Source organism: Pyrgilauda ruficollis, unplaced genomic scaffold, assembly GCF_017590135.1.
Source record: "Pyrgilauda ruficollis isolate IOZ18807 unplaced genomic scaffold, ASM1759013v1 scaffold5, whole genome shotgun sequence".
Taxonomy (NCBI): Eukaryota; Metazoa; Chordata; class Aves; order Passeriformes; family Passeridae; genus Pyrgilauda; species Pyrgilauda ruficollis.
The window spans coordinates 2,489,458-2,503,632 of NW_024526599.1; the positions used below are offsets into that span (position 1 = coordinate 2,489,458).

The 14,175-nt window shown below is 43.7% G+C and overlaps 1 protein-coding gene across 2 annotated transcripts; it reads left to right on the forward strand.

Moving 5' to 3' along the window:
• The first annotated feature begins 1,077 nt into the window (after nucleotides 1–1,077).
• LOC121360229 (UDP-glucuronosyltransferase 2A2-like) lies at nucleotides 1,078–13,565 on the forward strand. Of its 2 annotated transcripts, none has more exons than XM_041479911.1 (6): nucleotides 1,078–1,810; nucleotides 8,175–8,323; nucleotides 9,542–9,673; nucleotides 10,074–10,161; nucleotides 10,774–10,993; nucleotides 12,207–13,565. In XM_041479911.1, exons 1-6 carry the CDS (start codon nucleotides 1,078–1,080, stop codon nucleotides 12,481–12,483), a joined length of 1,599 nt encoding a protein of 532 aa, XP_041335845.1. In that variant the 3' UTR covers nucleotides 12,484–13,565. The 2 variants fall into 2 exon arrangements, with proteins under 2 accessions (XP_041335845.1, XP_041335846.1); XM_041479912.1 differs by lacking the exon at nucleotides 1,078–1,810 and adding an exon at nucleotides 5,944–6,667.
• The last annotated feature ends 610 nt before the right edge of the window (nucleotides 13,566–14,175 follow it).

Genomic DNA, 14,175 nt, shown 5'->3' on the forward strand with positions numbered 1-14,175 from the left:
ATGCCTTGTTGCCATCATCCCGTATTTTATTGCTTCCTCCTTTTGAAAAGTCCAGTTCAGAGGCTAACTTACTTAAGCTCCTTCTGCCTGATAACCAATCCTGCTGGAGCAGCCCAGAGGCACAGAGGAGGGGAGCAGCAAGGAAAAGCAGCAAACAGGTGTAGCATATTGCACTTTGCAACTCAGAGCACAATGTTTATGTACCTCGGAAGACTCTGCTAGGTAAGAGTTTTTTGCTGCATGGCATTTGTTCCCCAAATTGTGTTGGATTGAGTTTATCGTTGTATGTGTGGGTTTTAGTTGTAATTTTGGTTCCAGGTGGTTAAAGAACTGCTTCCAGGCATGGTGTTTATATTCAAGGGACAACTTTCCAAGTGAGAGCCATCCCAGATGACGTAGGTTTTGCTCTTTAGCACCTTTAGAGCCCAGAAGAGGCCCAGACCACCCGAACTGAGCCCACAACATGACCAGGTTGGTGGTGATGTGTCACAGGTAGTAGCAATGGACTCACTGTCCATTGTTGTCTGGGAACAGTTGGAAGCTACCAGTGACCTATTATAACAAATTGCATGTTATTATTGGCATTATCATCAACCAAAGGAAGGATTTGTTGACTTCTCTCAGCATAAGAAATATCAGCACTTTTAGCATCACACTGTGAAAAAAGATGACACTTTCAAGTCAGCCCTGTGGCCTCTTATTCCTTGGTCTTCCTCTGGCATTGCTAGTTCATGTCAAAAATGTAAGGGATTTGTTTGAGTCTCAGGGCTGGCATCCAGGGGACTGGCTCCTTTGAAAGCAGGGAGGATTGCTGTCATCCTCCTAACAGGAGAATTGAACTCCCTCAGTGAGAAGCTAACAGGGTAGAAGGCAGAAAGTGAAAAATGAATCACTAAACTTTTTTTTTTTTTTTCCCAGAGCTCAGATGAAACACAGGTTATAAAGGCACTACCTGTGCAACAGCAAAGTCTCACTTCTGCTAAGAGTGCTAGTAAGGAGCCATCAAACACAACACAGAGGTGCAGAACTCCCAGCTGGAAGGGAAAATTCCCAGACTATCTAGCCCTTCACTCTGCTATGGCCATGAAAGCAACCGGCTCAAAGAAATACCTCCAGCTGCTCCTTTTTCAGGTTGCTCTAGGGCCTGTCTTCTGTGGGAAGATACTGGTTTGGCCAACAGAAGGCAGCCACTGGCTGAACATGAATGTAATGGTACAGGAGCTCATCCGCCGTGGGCACAGTTTTACCATCCTGGTACCCAACGTGACCCTCTTCATTGAACCCAAGCCTAAGACTACGGAGAAGTTTGAGATATATAATGTGCCCTATGAGAAAGATTTACCTGAGACCCTGCTTAATGAAATAGTGGATCTATGGCTCAACAACAGGCCAACCATCTTGACCTTCTGGCAGTTTTACAAGGAGCTGGGAAGACTGTCCGTAAACTGGCAGAAGATGAACAAGATGATGTGCGACGCAGTGCTGACCAACCAGGAGCTGATGGCTCGTCTGCAGGGCTCTGGCTTTGACCTGCTGCTGTCAGACGCAGTGACCCCCTGTGGGGAACTCGTGGCTCTCAAGCTGGGCATTCCCTTTGTCTACTCGCTACGTTTCTCCCCAGCCTTCACTCTGGAAAGACACTGTGGCAAGATCCCTGCCCCACCATCCTACACGCCTGCAGCCCTGTCTGAGCTCACTGACCGCATGTCTTTTGGGGAGAGAGTAAAAAACTTTGTGTCTTACCACCTGCAAGACTATGTTTTCCAGAGCTACTGGGGACACTGGGATTCCTACTACAGCAAGGTCTTAGGTAAGCCTTCTGGTACTTCACTTCTCGTTATACAGTCTGTCCTTGCGATCTCCAGAGCTAGGAACCCACCAGGGTAACAAAGTCAAGAGAAGGGTCAGCAAGAGTTTGTCACTGTGTCCCTAAAAAGACTGGAACCACAAGCAGTCAGGGTGCTGTGCTGCTATGCCATTGCATAGAGACAGGATCAGGGTCATTCCAATTGATGGATTTGACTTTTGTCATAATTGTAGTACGGAGTTCGATATGACTTCCACACCATACAGGGCACTCAGGAAGGGTGACTGCTAGCAAAGAAAGCAGCCAAGATCAGAGCCATCTTCTGCATCCAGAGGACCATAACAAGGAGGGGAGAGCTGGTGAATTACAAGCCAGCCCTGTCATCCTCAGTAGCAATATTTAAGTGCATTGTGGCCTTGTAATAGAGACTTCACTTATGTCACTGGTCATATAGAACCAATTCTCTCTGAACAAAATAAGTTTTATTTAGATCATACCCCCCCTACCCACAAAGCAAACAGAAAACAGAAAACAACAAACCTTTCTCTGCAGGCTTTTCTTCTGGACTGTTTTGAGTGATCAGGTAGAAAAACATGTGTATTATTAATCACATGTCATTTCTACTACCTTCCCACTGAGCTCTTCAAAAAGACCTCTTGCAAATCTCTCAGGGTTCAATTGCCTGCAAATACCTGCGTGATGCAAGACTCCACAAGTACACCAAGCTGGTGTCATGTGTACAGTACATGAGGTATCAGTTTGGCTCCTCACAGTCCAGCTGTTTCCATGACCCACATTTTTGTCCCAGAAGGGGTGTCTAGACAGCATGGAAACTATACCAAAAGCCTTGGATAACAACATTAGGAAACCATTGTGTAACAGCACTGGGCAGAAACCCTGTAATAATGATTTTTTGTACATAAAAGAGAACATACAGTATTTCTTAACTGCACATCAGGAGGGACCATATAAATTAAACTGTTTGATGGATTTTCTTGTTCAATTTATAGTGCATAATTGGCTCTTCGTGGCAGGCAGGAAGCCTGCACTATCCCCTCCTGGTCTCCCACGGTGCTCTGTAAGAGTCAACTTCACATGAGGACAGTCTTACTCTGATATTGGAGTAATTTGCTGTGTAGTTTCATGCATTTGAGATGCAACTCTTGGGCTGCAGCCCCAGATCAACCCTTTAAGTGTGCTCTAAAGGAATGCTTAGTGGCTTTATAAAAGCAAAAATTGCCCACATAGTCAGTGAACATCTCTGCTGCCCACCCAGCTGTGTTTCAAAGAGCCAGAAGAATGAAAAAGTCACCTCTTCTACCAAACAAGTAACACAGAACCTGTAGTTAGATGGGCAGGAGAGATGGGATTACCAACAGGATACAAACCTTGCTGGAGAGCCCCCCAGGGCTGAAGACTCTCTGCTGCTCCAGAGGAATCACATCTTCCAGCTTCAGCAAGCTGTTTACTAACAGAGGGTGCCAGCTGATGCCAGTCACCTTTTTTGTGCCCTAGGAAAACATGACATTAAACATGCTATTATCCAGTACAGGATTTCACGCCGCCTACCTTTGGCTCCCTGCCCTTGGGATCAAGGCAGTGTCATGCATGCCCAGCCCACCTCAGGAGTGCCACTGCTCCCGGTGAAGGAAGGCCACAGAGGCATTGCCACACAGGGCAGGCTATGGCAGGGAAGGAGGTGGCAGCGCTGGTGCTGCTGGCTGTGTTGGGCTGGGGGTCCGGGGGGAAGGTTTTGGTCTGGCCAGCTGACAACAGCCACTGGCTGAACATGGAGCACATACTACAGGAGCTGGTGGCCCGGGGCCACGAGGTGACCGTGCTGCTGCCTCCGTGCTTCCTCATCATCAATCCCACCAAGCCCTCACCCTTCCAGTTTGAGGTGATTGAGGTGCCAATCACCAAAAAGGAGATGACTGACTTAATGGATAAACTGTTTTATTTTTTTTTTTATGAGGAGAGAGAGCTACCTATCTGGAAAAGTAGTTACAAGATGGTTCAAATGCTATCGCAGATGAAGAACATAACCAAAACCATTTGTGATGGAGTTGTGAAGAATGAGGCCCTGATGGAAAGACTGAGGGCATCTGCCTTCGACCTCCTTTTGGCAGACCCACTATTTCCCAGTGGGGAGCTGGTTGCTGAGAAGCTGGGTATCCCCTTTGTGTATACGTTCCGGTTCTCCATGGGCAACACGGTGGAGCGGCTCTGTGGAACACTCCCATCACCTCCGTCCTACGTACCAACCACCCTAACCAGCCTAACTGATAAGATGACCTTCTGGCAAAGACTAAAAAACAACCTCGGCTACACTCTGCAAGATTTTGTATTTCATTACATTCTCTGGGCAAACTGGGATCAATACTACAGTGAAGTTTTAGGTAAGACTGCTCTCTTTCCAGAAATTACATCTGCTGTGCACACAAGAGTAAATACCCAGAGATGAGAGGTTAAGGCACAAATCAAGAGCAAGACAGCCCCAAATTCACTCTCCTTCCTTTAAAATTCCTGCATCAAGTCAATCAATGCAGGCAAGTACAAACATTGCCTGTTAATCCTGATATGCTACAGTGGTAGAGCTAAGTCTGTACAAGTACTTCCAAGATATGTAAATAACATTGCTAAAGCACTTGAAACAGGGCTCATTAGTCATATTCACAGATGAATCATGACCAACACTAAGAACAGTAAAATACTATATATCCAACAAACACTAGTACTTTTTCTCCTATAGCACACTTCTTATTTGCTACCTTGTCTCAAAATTAGAGATAATATCCTTCTCTGGACCTTTAAAAATCTGGGAGATTAGATGAGCCCCAATTCACAGTGATAAAAGGCCCTCTGCAGAGACATGGTTCTTTGCTTTTCTGAAAGTGTCTGAAAAACGATTACAGTTATATTTATTTGTAAGTGGTTTTTAATTAAAAAAAAAAAAATAGTTGTATAATTGTTTTTCCATTTTTGCTTAGGTGATGCTTCAAAGGAAATAGGCCAGACATATGCATTGCTAGGGTAGAGATAAAATGGGTATTTCAATATGAGACTTTAAAGTGTTTTTATTTATATTTCACTAGTAAGGGTAATTCTGCTGAGAGAGCTAAGTTGTCAAGGTATCCTACTCTTAGAATACCTAGCTGTGCCTTTGTGTTGCTTATCATATTATGATGACAGAGATTAGAAAGTCTTGCACTGGTTGAAGCAAGGTTTGATGTCTGTTGTGTAAGCCCCAGAGCTGTTTGAATCTTATGGTGTTTTTCTTTTTTTATTGTGAGCTCCAGGGTTTAGCATTTAAGGCTCCATGTGAAATACCTGTTTTGTTAGCTAGCATGAGCTGCATGATGGATTTGTGCTGAAAAGAGTATCGATACCACAGGCTGAGCAGTGCTTACAGAGTGTCAAGGCCTTTTCTGCCTCTTAGCCCACCCCACCAGCGAGGGGGCTGGAGATGTACAAGAAGTTGGGAGTGAACACAGCTGGGACAGCTGACCCCAACTCACCCAAGGGATACCCCAGCCCATAAGGATATTGTGCTCAGCAAAATAAAAGATATGGGGGAGAGGTTTGTCACGCTGCTGTTTCTCAGGGACTCACTGGGCATTGGCTGGTAGTGAGCAACTGTTCTTTTTGCATCACTTGCTTTTCTTGCTATTTCCCCCCCCCCCTCCTTTTTTTTTTTTTAAGTTGTCTTAGTCTCAATCCACGAGTTTTTTAATTTTTGCCCTTCCTTTTCTCCTCCTACTGTGGGAGATTCAGAGGCTCTGTGGTGCCTAGCTGCCTATTAAGATTAAACCACAGCACAGGGAAAAGGCTTCTAGTCTTCACATGCTGCAAAATACACTTTGTGGTGAGCAGATAGGAGCTGCTGAAATTTTGAGATCAGCTGTGGCTCTGCAGGACATTCCAGAACGGGATTTGCTGCTTGCCCAGCCCTCCCATGAGTGCTCTTTTGTGTTACGACATTCCCTCTTGCCACGTTTGCCAATCTTGTCACGTTTGCCAATCTTGTCACGTTTGCCAGTCTAGCCACCAAACAAATGCCACTTTTAACATTTGCACAGTGGCACTGTGAACTGCTTCCAGTTCAGTCAGACCAGAGCTGGACGTGGAATGCCGAGATGTTGGGGTTAAAGTTCTCCTGGCTGCTCTGGGCCTATACATGCTGCTGCAGCACTGTTTTTTGTGGGAGGGTGGTGGTCTGGCCCACCGATGCCAGTCACTGGATCAATGTGAAAGTGCTTCTGCAAGAGCTCGTTCTCCGGGGTCATGAAGTGACTGTGCTGGTACCCTCAAGCAATCTGCTCATCAACTACCAGGACACCTCCTCCCCTTTCACTTTTGAGGTGCTGCAAGTCCCCTTTAGCCAGGAGACCCTGGATGCCTCCGTGGACGACTTCCTCAATTTCTGGATGAATGAAGCCTCTAATCTCTTCCCCTGGGAGATCATGTGGACAATGAAAGAGCAACTGGACGTCTTTACCAATATGTCAAAGCAGACCTGTGACACCTTGGTGAAGAACTCTCACCTGATAGCAAAGCTGCAGCAGGCCAAGTTTGATGTTCTGATTGCTGACCCCCTGTCTATAGGTGGGGAGCTTGCAGCAGAAATCCTAGAGATCCCTTTTGTCTACAGCTTCCGCTTCTCTGACGGGAATGTGGTAGAGCGGCTGTGCGGTGGGCTCCCGTCCCCACCTTCCTATGTGCCTGCCAGCACAATGGGGCTGACACACCAGATGTCCTTTACGGAAAGACTACAGAACTTCCTCTTTTACATTTTCACGGATTTATTTTTCATGAAGTTTTGGCGAGATGAATGGGATGGGTACTACAGTAATGTCTTAGGTAAGGCAGATGTTGAGTGGTTTCTTTTCTTGCATAGGTTGTGACTTTTGAATGCTTTGGGACTACCATGCTGTTGTCTCAAAATACTCTTTCTCAAAGGCCATCAGAGGTTGCAGTCCTGAAGTATCTTGCAACTCTGCATAGTGCAGGATGCTGAGTGTGAGTTCAGATTCTCAACAATAAATGCTGTCACCTTTCCCTTTCATCCACCATTCAGAGTTTGTAATAGTCTCCTTAAACTACATACACATCTGAAAATTTTGCTCCAACATAGTACAACTCAGGCATGATTCAACATTTAACAGAGTTCCTTTCAGTTCAATGGACTTTGAATCTTGTCCAGGGTATCTAAGTTTAGGCAGATAACGAGTAAACAGCAAACACAAGGGCATCTCTTCTTTTGCTGTCCAATCTTTTCCTGCATTTGCAAAGAATGCCTCTGTGCTCTGAAAACTAGTCCCTCTTCCCTAGATTTAATTTTTTAATACCACATAAAGATGTAATTACATCTTTATATCACTCCACTTGTAATGAAAACTTGATTTGCATTCCAGCAACCTTAAAACTGACTCACTGCTCTTTAATTTAAATATAAATAAAAAATTACTGGTGTAGATTATTATACTGATCAAGTAGTGTAAGAAGATGTCCTATGGATAATTTTTATCTTGCTCCTTATTTAGGTTGATTCCTGCTTGCATTAGGCTGGCTTTGCAAAACTATTTATCAATACTTCTAACCCTTTTACTCCCCAGTTTCACTTTGTGGAGAAAATACTGCAAAGAAAACTTGCATCATGTACCTAAGAATATATATTTTTCCAAATGGTAAACTATAAAACATCAGATCATCATTAGATTTTTTTTTCAGATGGATTTCTAGAAATATTGGATTTTACATAAAATGACACTAAAAGTATCTATGGAGTTGGCCAATTTTTCCCACTGTGTGTCAGAAGCAGCTGACCCAGTCCTCAAGAATACTAGAGATGTCTGTACCTGTGTTTTATTGTTATCTGTGCAGCTGCTAAATGAGTCACCATTTGAAAAATGCTAATGAACTTTGTTAAAAAACTTTCCTCCTCCCCGATAGGTGATCATTGCTTTGTGATTAATATTTTATTTGGAACTTAATTTTCTGTGATTGTTCTCTTTCTCAAGTGTTCTCTGTGTTTTTACAACAAGCTCAGGTAATAATTCAGCACTACAAGAATTACTCTTCTATATCAGATACTAAATGCTTCTCGCTTGTATTTCTCTAAAGTAATCATGAAGGTTCAAAATCCTTTTAAGGATTGTACCTTGTGCTCATGGCCACCTGCTAAAGCTGAGCACAGGACAGGGCAAAGAATAGATCCAGATTTGTTGATGTTTTCATTTTATGCATGGTTTGATAAACTACGCTGATTGGGAGTGCCAAAAGACAAAGGTAAGGCTCCTGTTTCACAATCCAGAGCAAACAATGTCACTCCTGTGCATGTTGTCAACCTCTTGTACCTTGCCCACAGGAAGGCCCACAACCCTGTGTGAGACGATGGGGAAAGCAGAGATTTGGTTAATCAGAACATACTGGGATTTCGAATTTCCACGCCCTTTCCTGCCCAACTTTGAGTTTGTTGGAGGACTTCATTGCCAGCCTGCAAAACCATTACCAAAGGTATCCCAGCCTAGTTTTTCTGTTGGCAGGTTTGTTACAATGACTGTTTCTCTCCCAGACAACCACGCAAGCCCTGTCCTGGGAAAACTCATTCTTATATACCATCCATCCATACTTGTCCAAATGGAGGGCTGGTTTACAGCCTGCTGTTTTAAAAGAGGATAGCTGATGTCAGCACAGAGTAATACAGTATCTGTTTTAGGAAAAAATAGGTGCTACCTCAGGGAACTTAAATGTAGTATTTAATCCTAAGACACAGACTTGCAGCCCATAATAACATTGAAATACTTGATGCCAGAAGGCATCAAGTGACAAGACAAATTCGTTACATAAAACAGGGTTAAAACTTGCAGAAATAGATGAGTGATAAGCACTTTTCTATTGTACCTTAGTTTAAGAAATCTTAAAGGGAGTAAAGCACTGAGCATCTCCAGCCTATGCTCTGCTGTGAATTACAGTATTCAGGTGGAATTTGAAACTCCCAAATACTGAAGATAACAACATGACAAGCTCTGGTGTAGATTATCATTCCTGTAGGAGCCTTGGAAGATATAGGCCATCTTCAGTGCATGTTGTCTATTAAAAGAAACCTTCTAACTCTCTTCCCAGTCCCCCATAGCATGGGTTGAGCTTGGGGAAAATGGATAACCACTCTCTTTTGCATGTTACTGCTCCAGTTCACATGATACTAATAAAAGGAACAGGAAAACCTATAGGTCTGATTTGTAAAAAATGTTTTGAGCAATGTGGTGCATTGTAGGAAATGAGAACTGTTTGACTAGCAAAGTGACAGCATCAACTTGGTCAATCTGTGATCAGGATGCTGAAACACCCTCTCAGGTTTCAGCAGAGCTATGTAATACAAAGTACTTGTTCCAGGAAAATCCAGAACCATGACCATGCTAAGGAGAGTGTCACAGAGTATGTATTGCCTGCTCATGATAATGCCAGGATTCATTCCTGCTGCTTGAAATGTATCCTGAAACTTGCTTTCAAAAAGACAAAGCATCTGTCACCTGTCTCAACTTGTCCTGCTCCTCATTTGGGAGAAACTGTTTTCCACAGGGCCAGGTCTGTCTTTGTCAAGCCCTTCTGTCAGGAGGGGCTCATATCACCATCATTTCCTTAATAAGATGAAAAGGTTATGCTCTCTATTCACAGAAATCTGTGTAATCTGCATTGTGTAATTGCCCCTGGTATGTTTTCTGCCTCTCCTAGGAAATGGAAGAATTTGTTCAGAGCTCAGGGGAACACGGTGTCATCGTATTCAGTCTTGGGTCAATGGTCCACAGCCTAAGTGATGAAAAAAGTAATGTGATTGCCAAAGCCCTCAGCCAGCTTCCACAAAAGGTGAATTTCTTTTCAAGCCCCAAACAAGTTGCCTTGTTTTTTTCACTCCCTTTCATACTGGGAGTGGCCTGTTCTTTACCTGCATCCCTGCTGGATGTGATACAGCCAGGGCTCTCTCAGAGAGACAAGACTGCTAAGTTACTTCATGGACAGTTCTGGTGTTTCACCTCCTCTGAACCAAATGACATGGAGGTGTGTCTACAGGCCAAAATACAAAAATCACTCCATGCATTTTTTATAATTAGCACATAATAACCAATCAAAGAGTTCAACTGCAGCCAAAGCTATCTAAATTCTGGAAAAAGGTACAGGGGTTTGAGATAAAGCTCTAAATTACATGTAATAATACAGAAAGGCATATCACATGCAGCATGTTTATCTTATTCTTCCTTTGTTCAAGGTCCTCTGGCGGTACAAAGGGAAAAAACCAGAAACTCTGGGCTCCAACACCAGGATTTTTGACTGGATACCACAAAATGACCTGCTTGGTAAGACTGTTTCTATTTGGGATGGATTGCACACTTGGAAAAACTGTTTCCTTTTCTCTTTCCACAAGAACGGTTAATTCTAGCCAAAACCATGTAACGCTTGCGGACACACTTAGTTTCACAGTTTAAGCCACAGAGCTTTGCTCTTGGGAGCCTTTGTTTCCTAAAAGGCTCTGACTTACAGAGCTTGGTGGCAGTTGTCTGAAGGGCTCAAAAGCACCCATAGGCAGGAGTAAATACCAAAGTAGAGATGTACTCTGGAGTTGGATTTGGCTGCTGGAGTTCATCTCCAGGACTCATTCTTCAAAATGCTTGACCTAAGCAAGGCCGAAGCAGGGGGCTGTTCGGACCCTGATGCCATGTGAAAACTACAACTGCACAATAGCGGTAGGGCTGAGGTAACTGTGGGGTAGTCTGGAGGGACGTGCTGATTCACATGTTCTCTTAAAATAATTACGACTGTGTGAAAGCTACGCATGCAAGCTCTGCTGATCCAAAGGTCGGCTGCTCCCTTCTCTAGCAGTGCATTGGCCCCTCTATGCTGTGTTCACATCCCAGTGAATGCAGCCTACCACAGCTGCTGTAACACACCCTTCTCCTTCTCTGCTCCAGGCCATCCCTTGACAAAGGCCTTTATTACACACGGTGGGACTAATGGGCTGTATGAAGCCATCTACCACGGAATCCCAATGGTTGGGATTCCCATGTTTGCTGACCAGCACGACAACCTTGCTCACATGGTAGCAAAAGGAGCTGCAGTTCAGGTGGATTTCAATACAATGAAGTCACAGGACCTGGCTGATGCACTGAAGACAGTCATTTACAATTCCACGTGAGTTTTGTTCTTGCCTTACAGTAGGCTGAGGTTATTAAAATCCTGGGCTGCTAATGTGAGAAATTCTGCTGGCCCTTCTGGGAATGGAAAACACAGTATCTGAAGTTTGGATTTCAGATGAAAACCATTTTCCTTTCTGAGAATCAGCACTTCTCAAAAATGAGAGATCAATAATTTGGTTTTCCTTATACCACATTTTATGAGTGCTTTGAGAACAATAGTTGTTGGAAAGTTCAGATGAGCTTTTCAGAGTTCTCTGCTAGTGTAAATCCTCTGAAGGACCTAATTCTAGTTTTATTAGGTCTTAGCTGCCTGTAGTCATAACAGTTTTTTCTCCTAGCCCTGACTTAGCAGTATTCTTAAGTTACTGTACCTATCAGTCAGGACTTCGAAGAGAAGGAAGCCCAGCAGCTGGGATCCCTTGCTAAGAATAAGACCACAGACAAAGGGATTGGAAAAATGCAGAAGTCCTCAATCTTTAGCAGCAACTCCCATCCAGTGTGAAGGACAGGTGTTCCTTCAAGTAAGAACCTGCAAATTCCTGAAGTAAATGGACCTCCATACTGATGGAGGTATCTAGTACATGAGGGAGTCAGCCACAGTGGAGGTGATCTGCAACAACGTGGATGGCAGCTGGTACATGAGCATGACACCACAGAGTATGGAATCCCCTTAGGTCAGTTGGGATCAGCTTTCGTTGCTGTGCCTCCTCCCAGCTCCTTGTGCAGCCCCAGCCTCCTCACTGGTGGGGTAGTGTGAAAGACAGAAAAGGCCTTGACTCTGTAAAAGCTCAGCAGTAAGGAAAACATGGCTATTGTATCAATACTGCTTCCAGCACAAATACAAAGAACAGCCCATACCAGCTACTATGAAGAACGTTAACTATCCCAGCCTAAATCAGTACACTCTATTCTACTGGAACAGAAATGCTGCAAATACTTCCATGTTGGTTTTTTTTTAAAGGAGTATCTGGAATAATTTTGAATAACTTTTTTTTTTGCAAAATATTTGCTTTATTACTATTCTTAGCTCAATTTTATGCATACAGGAATAAACTGGACCAGTTTCAAATATATTTAAATAAGACTGATGAAAGTAAAAGCAAGGCTGTCTACCGTCCTCAAGAGGACTGCCAGGTGCTAAATGGTTTATTTCAGAAATAAGTGAAAAATCTCTTTGGGTTTTTTTTTTTTCTTCTATTTAACCCCAGCTATAAGGAGAATGCTCTAAGGTTATCCAAGATACAGCATGACCAGCCTGTTAAGCCACTGGACAGAGCTGTCTTCTGGATTGAATTTGTCATGCGTCACAAAGGAGCAAAGCACTTGAGACCAGCTGCTCACCATCTCACCTGGTACCAGTACCACTCCCTGGATGTTCTGGCATTCTTGTTCACCTGTACAGCCACTATTGTCTTCATTCTTTTCAAGTGTTGCTTATGTTGCTGTAGAAGATGTGGCAGGATTGCAAAGAGGAAGAAAGACTAGACACCTTGTTCCCATCAGCAGTTTTCTTCTCCTAGGCTGATTCAACAAGGCATTTATGCACATTCTTTGGTGAACAAGTTTATTGGGATATGCTTTAAGCTGGGCATACCATGAACGCACCACAGCAAAGCTGTTGTGGGGCAGAGCTGCTTGCTTAGCCAGTAAATTCCTTCTGGTCTAAAAAAAATTGAACTATAGTTGCTTTATCCCCTGGGACCATGTTAGCTGATCACACATGGTCCTTGCCACAGTAATTGTTGCTCTATGTTTTCAAGTATCTTAAATATTTTGGTGTATTTCATAAATTCAGCCTTGCCCTGTGGGTCTACCACTAGGCTCCTTATCCTAACTCTGTCCTCTCCTCTAGTGTTATGCAGGCTTGATCACCGATTCACAACCAAAATACCTCCTCTCCTGTCAGAAAGACTCTCTCCAGACTGGAGAGTGAATCCAAGATCATGGGCTCCTAAAAAGCACCCATCTGAAGTGCCATGATCATAATATCTGGGAGCTGTGCAAGTGACAAATGCAGTGACTACTTGGGGCCTGAGGGGAGACTAGAATCCTAAGACCACCATAACCATTACGTTCCTGGGAACCATTTCTCTTTCCCATCCAGTCAGGAATTCCTACTGTTGCATTACTCTATCTGTAACACTGCAGAGGTGTGAAAACCACCTCTGTCAGGAACTTGGCCATCTTAACCCCCAAATGCCTCTGAGGCATGCTAATTGATAAATGCAGGAAAACCTCTAGAGAGGGAACTTGCAAAGAAGTAACATTCCATGTGGGAACAGTGCAACAGCCACTTGCCTTGCCTGAAAAGTGGAGAGAAAACAGTGCTGCACTTGGGTCAGATAAGAGTGGTAGTAAATGTAGTACCTCTTCAGGTGTTGAAGATGCCTGTAAAATGCTGCTAAGTCCAGGCCTCCTGTTCCAGGTAGGTTATTTCACTGCTGTGCCAGCTTACTCAAGAAAAAAACCTGCTTGAATTTTAACTGTTATTTTAAAATACTCTGGAATTGTTTTCAAACAGAACATGATTATTTGTTTACATAATAAAATTCCTTATGCCACATCAACTTTTCTTTATAAACATTGTCATGTTTCAACATCTGCTTAAACTTCATACTACAACATGTACAAAAGCTCAAATGTTCCATAACTATAGAGGGTAGAGGGGTTACAAGAAGACTACTGCATCTCATGGCAATTTCTGGTATGCAGTTCCTGTTGTCATGATGGGATGATAACCAGGAATATGCACAGTGAATAAAAAGAGGAACTGCATGACACTAAGGCCCCAGATCAGAAAGGGGCTGCTGTAACTGTTCAGTGAGCCAGCTGGGTCCCTGGGCACAGTTCCACCAAGATGGATCACTATGAGCCCCTGTCACCCTGTTGCTGTCAGTTCAGATGCCAGAAGGCCAGCAAGCCTCCCAGCATGCTGCACAGGTATTGGTCAGACAGGGCTAACAAAGGACACTGGAAGCAGGATAGATGGGAAAAGCTGGACAAAGTGCTCCACAGTCCCTGTAAGGAGGTGCTTCATTTCTGTTACCTACTCAGGGTAATTTGGCTTACCTAGTACTGAATTTAAAAAGTAAAACAAACAAACAACCCAAACAAAAAAAAACTCAAAGAAAGCCAAAACCCCCTCTTCATTTTAGAGTCTGTATATAATGCAGAGAA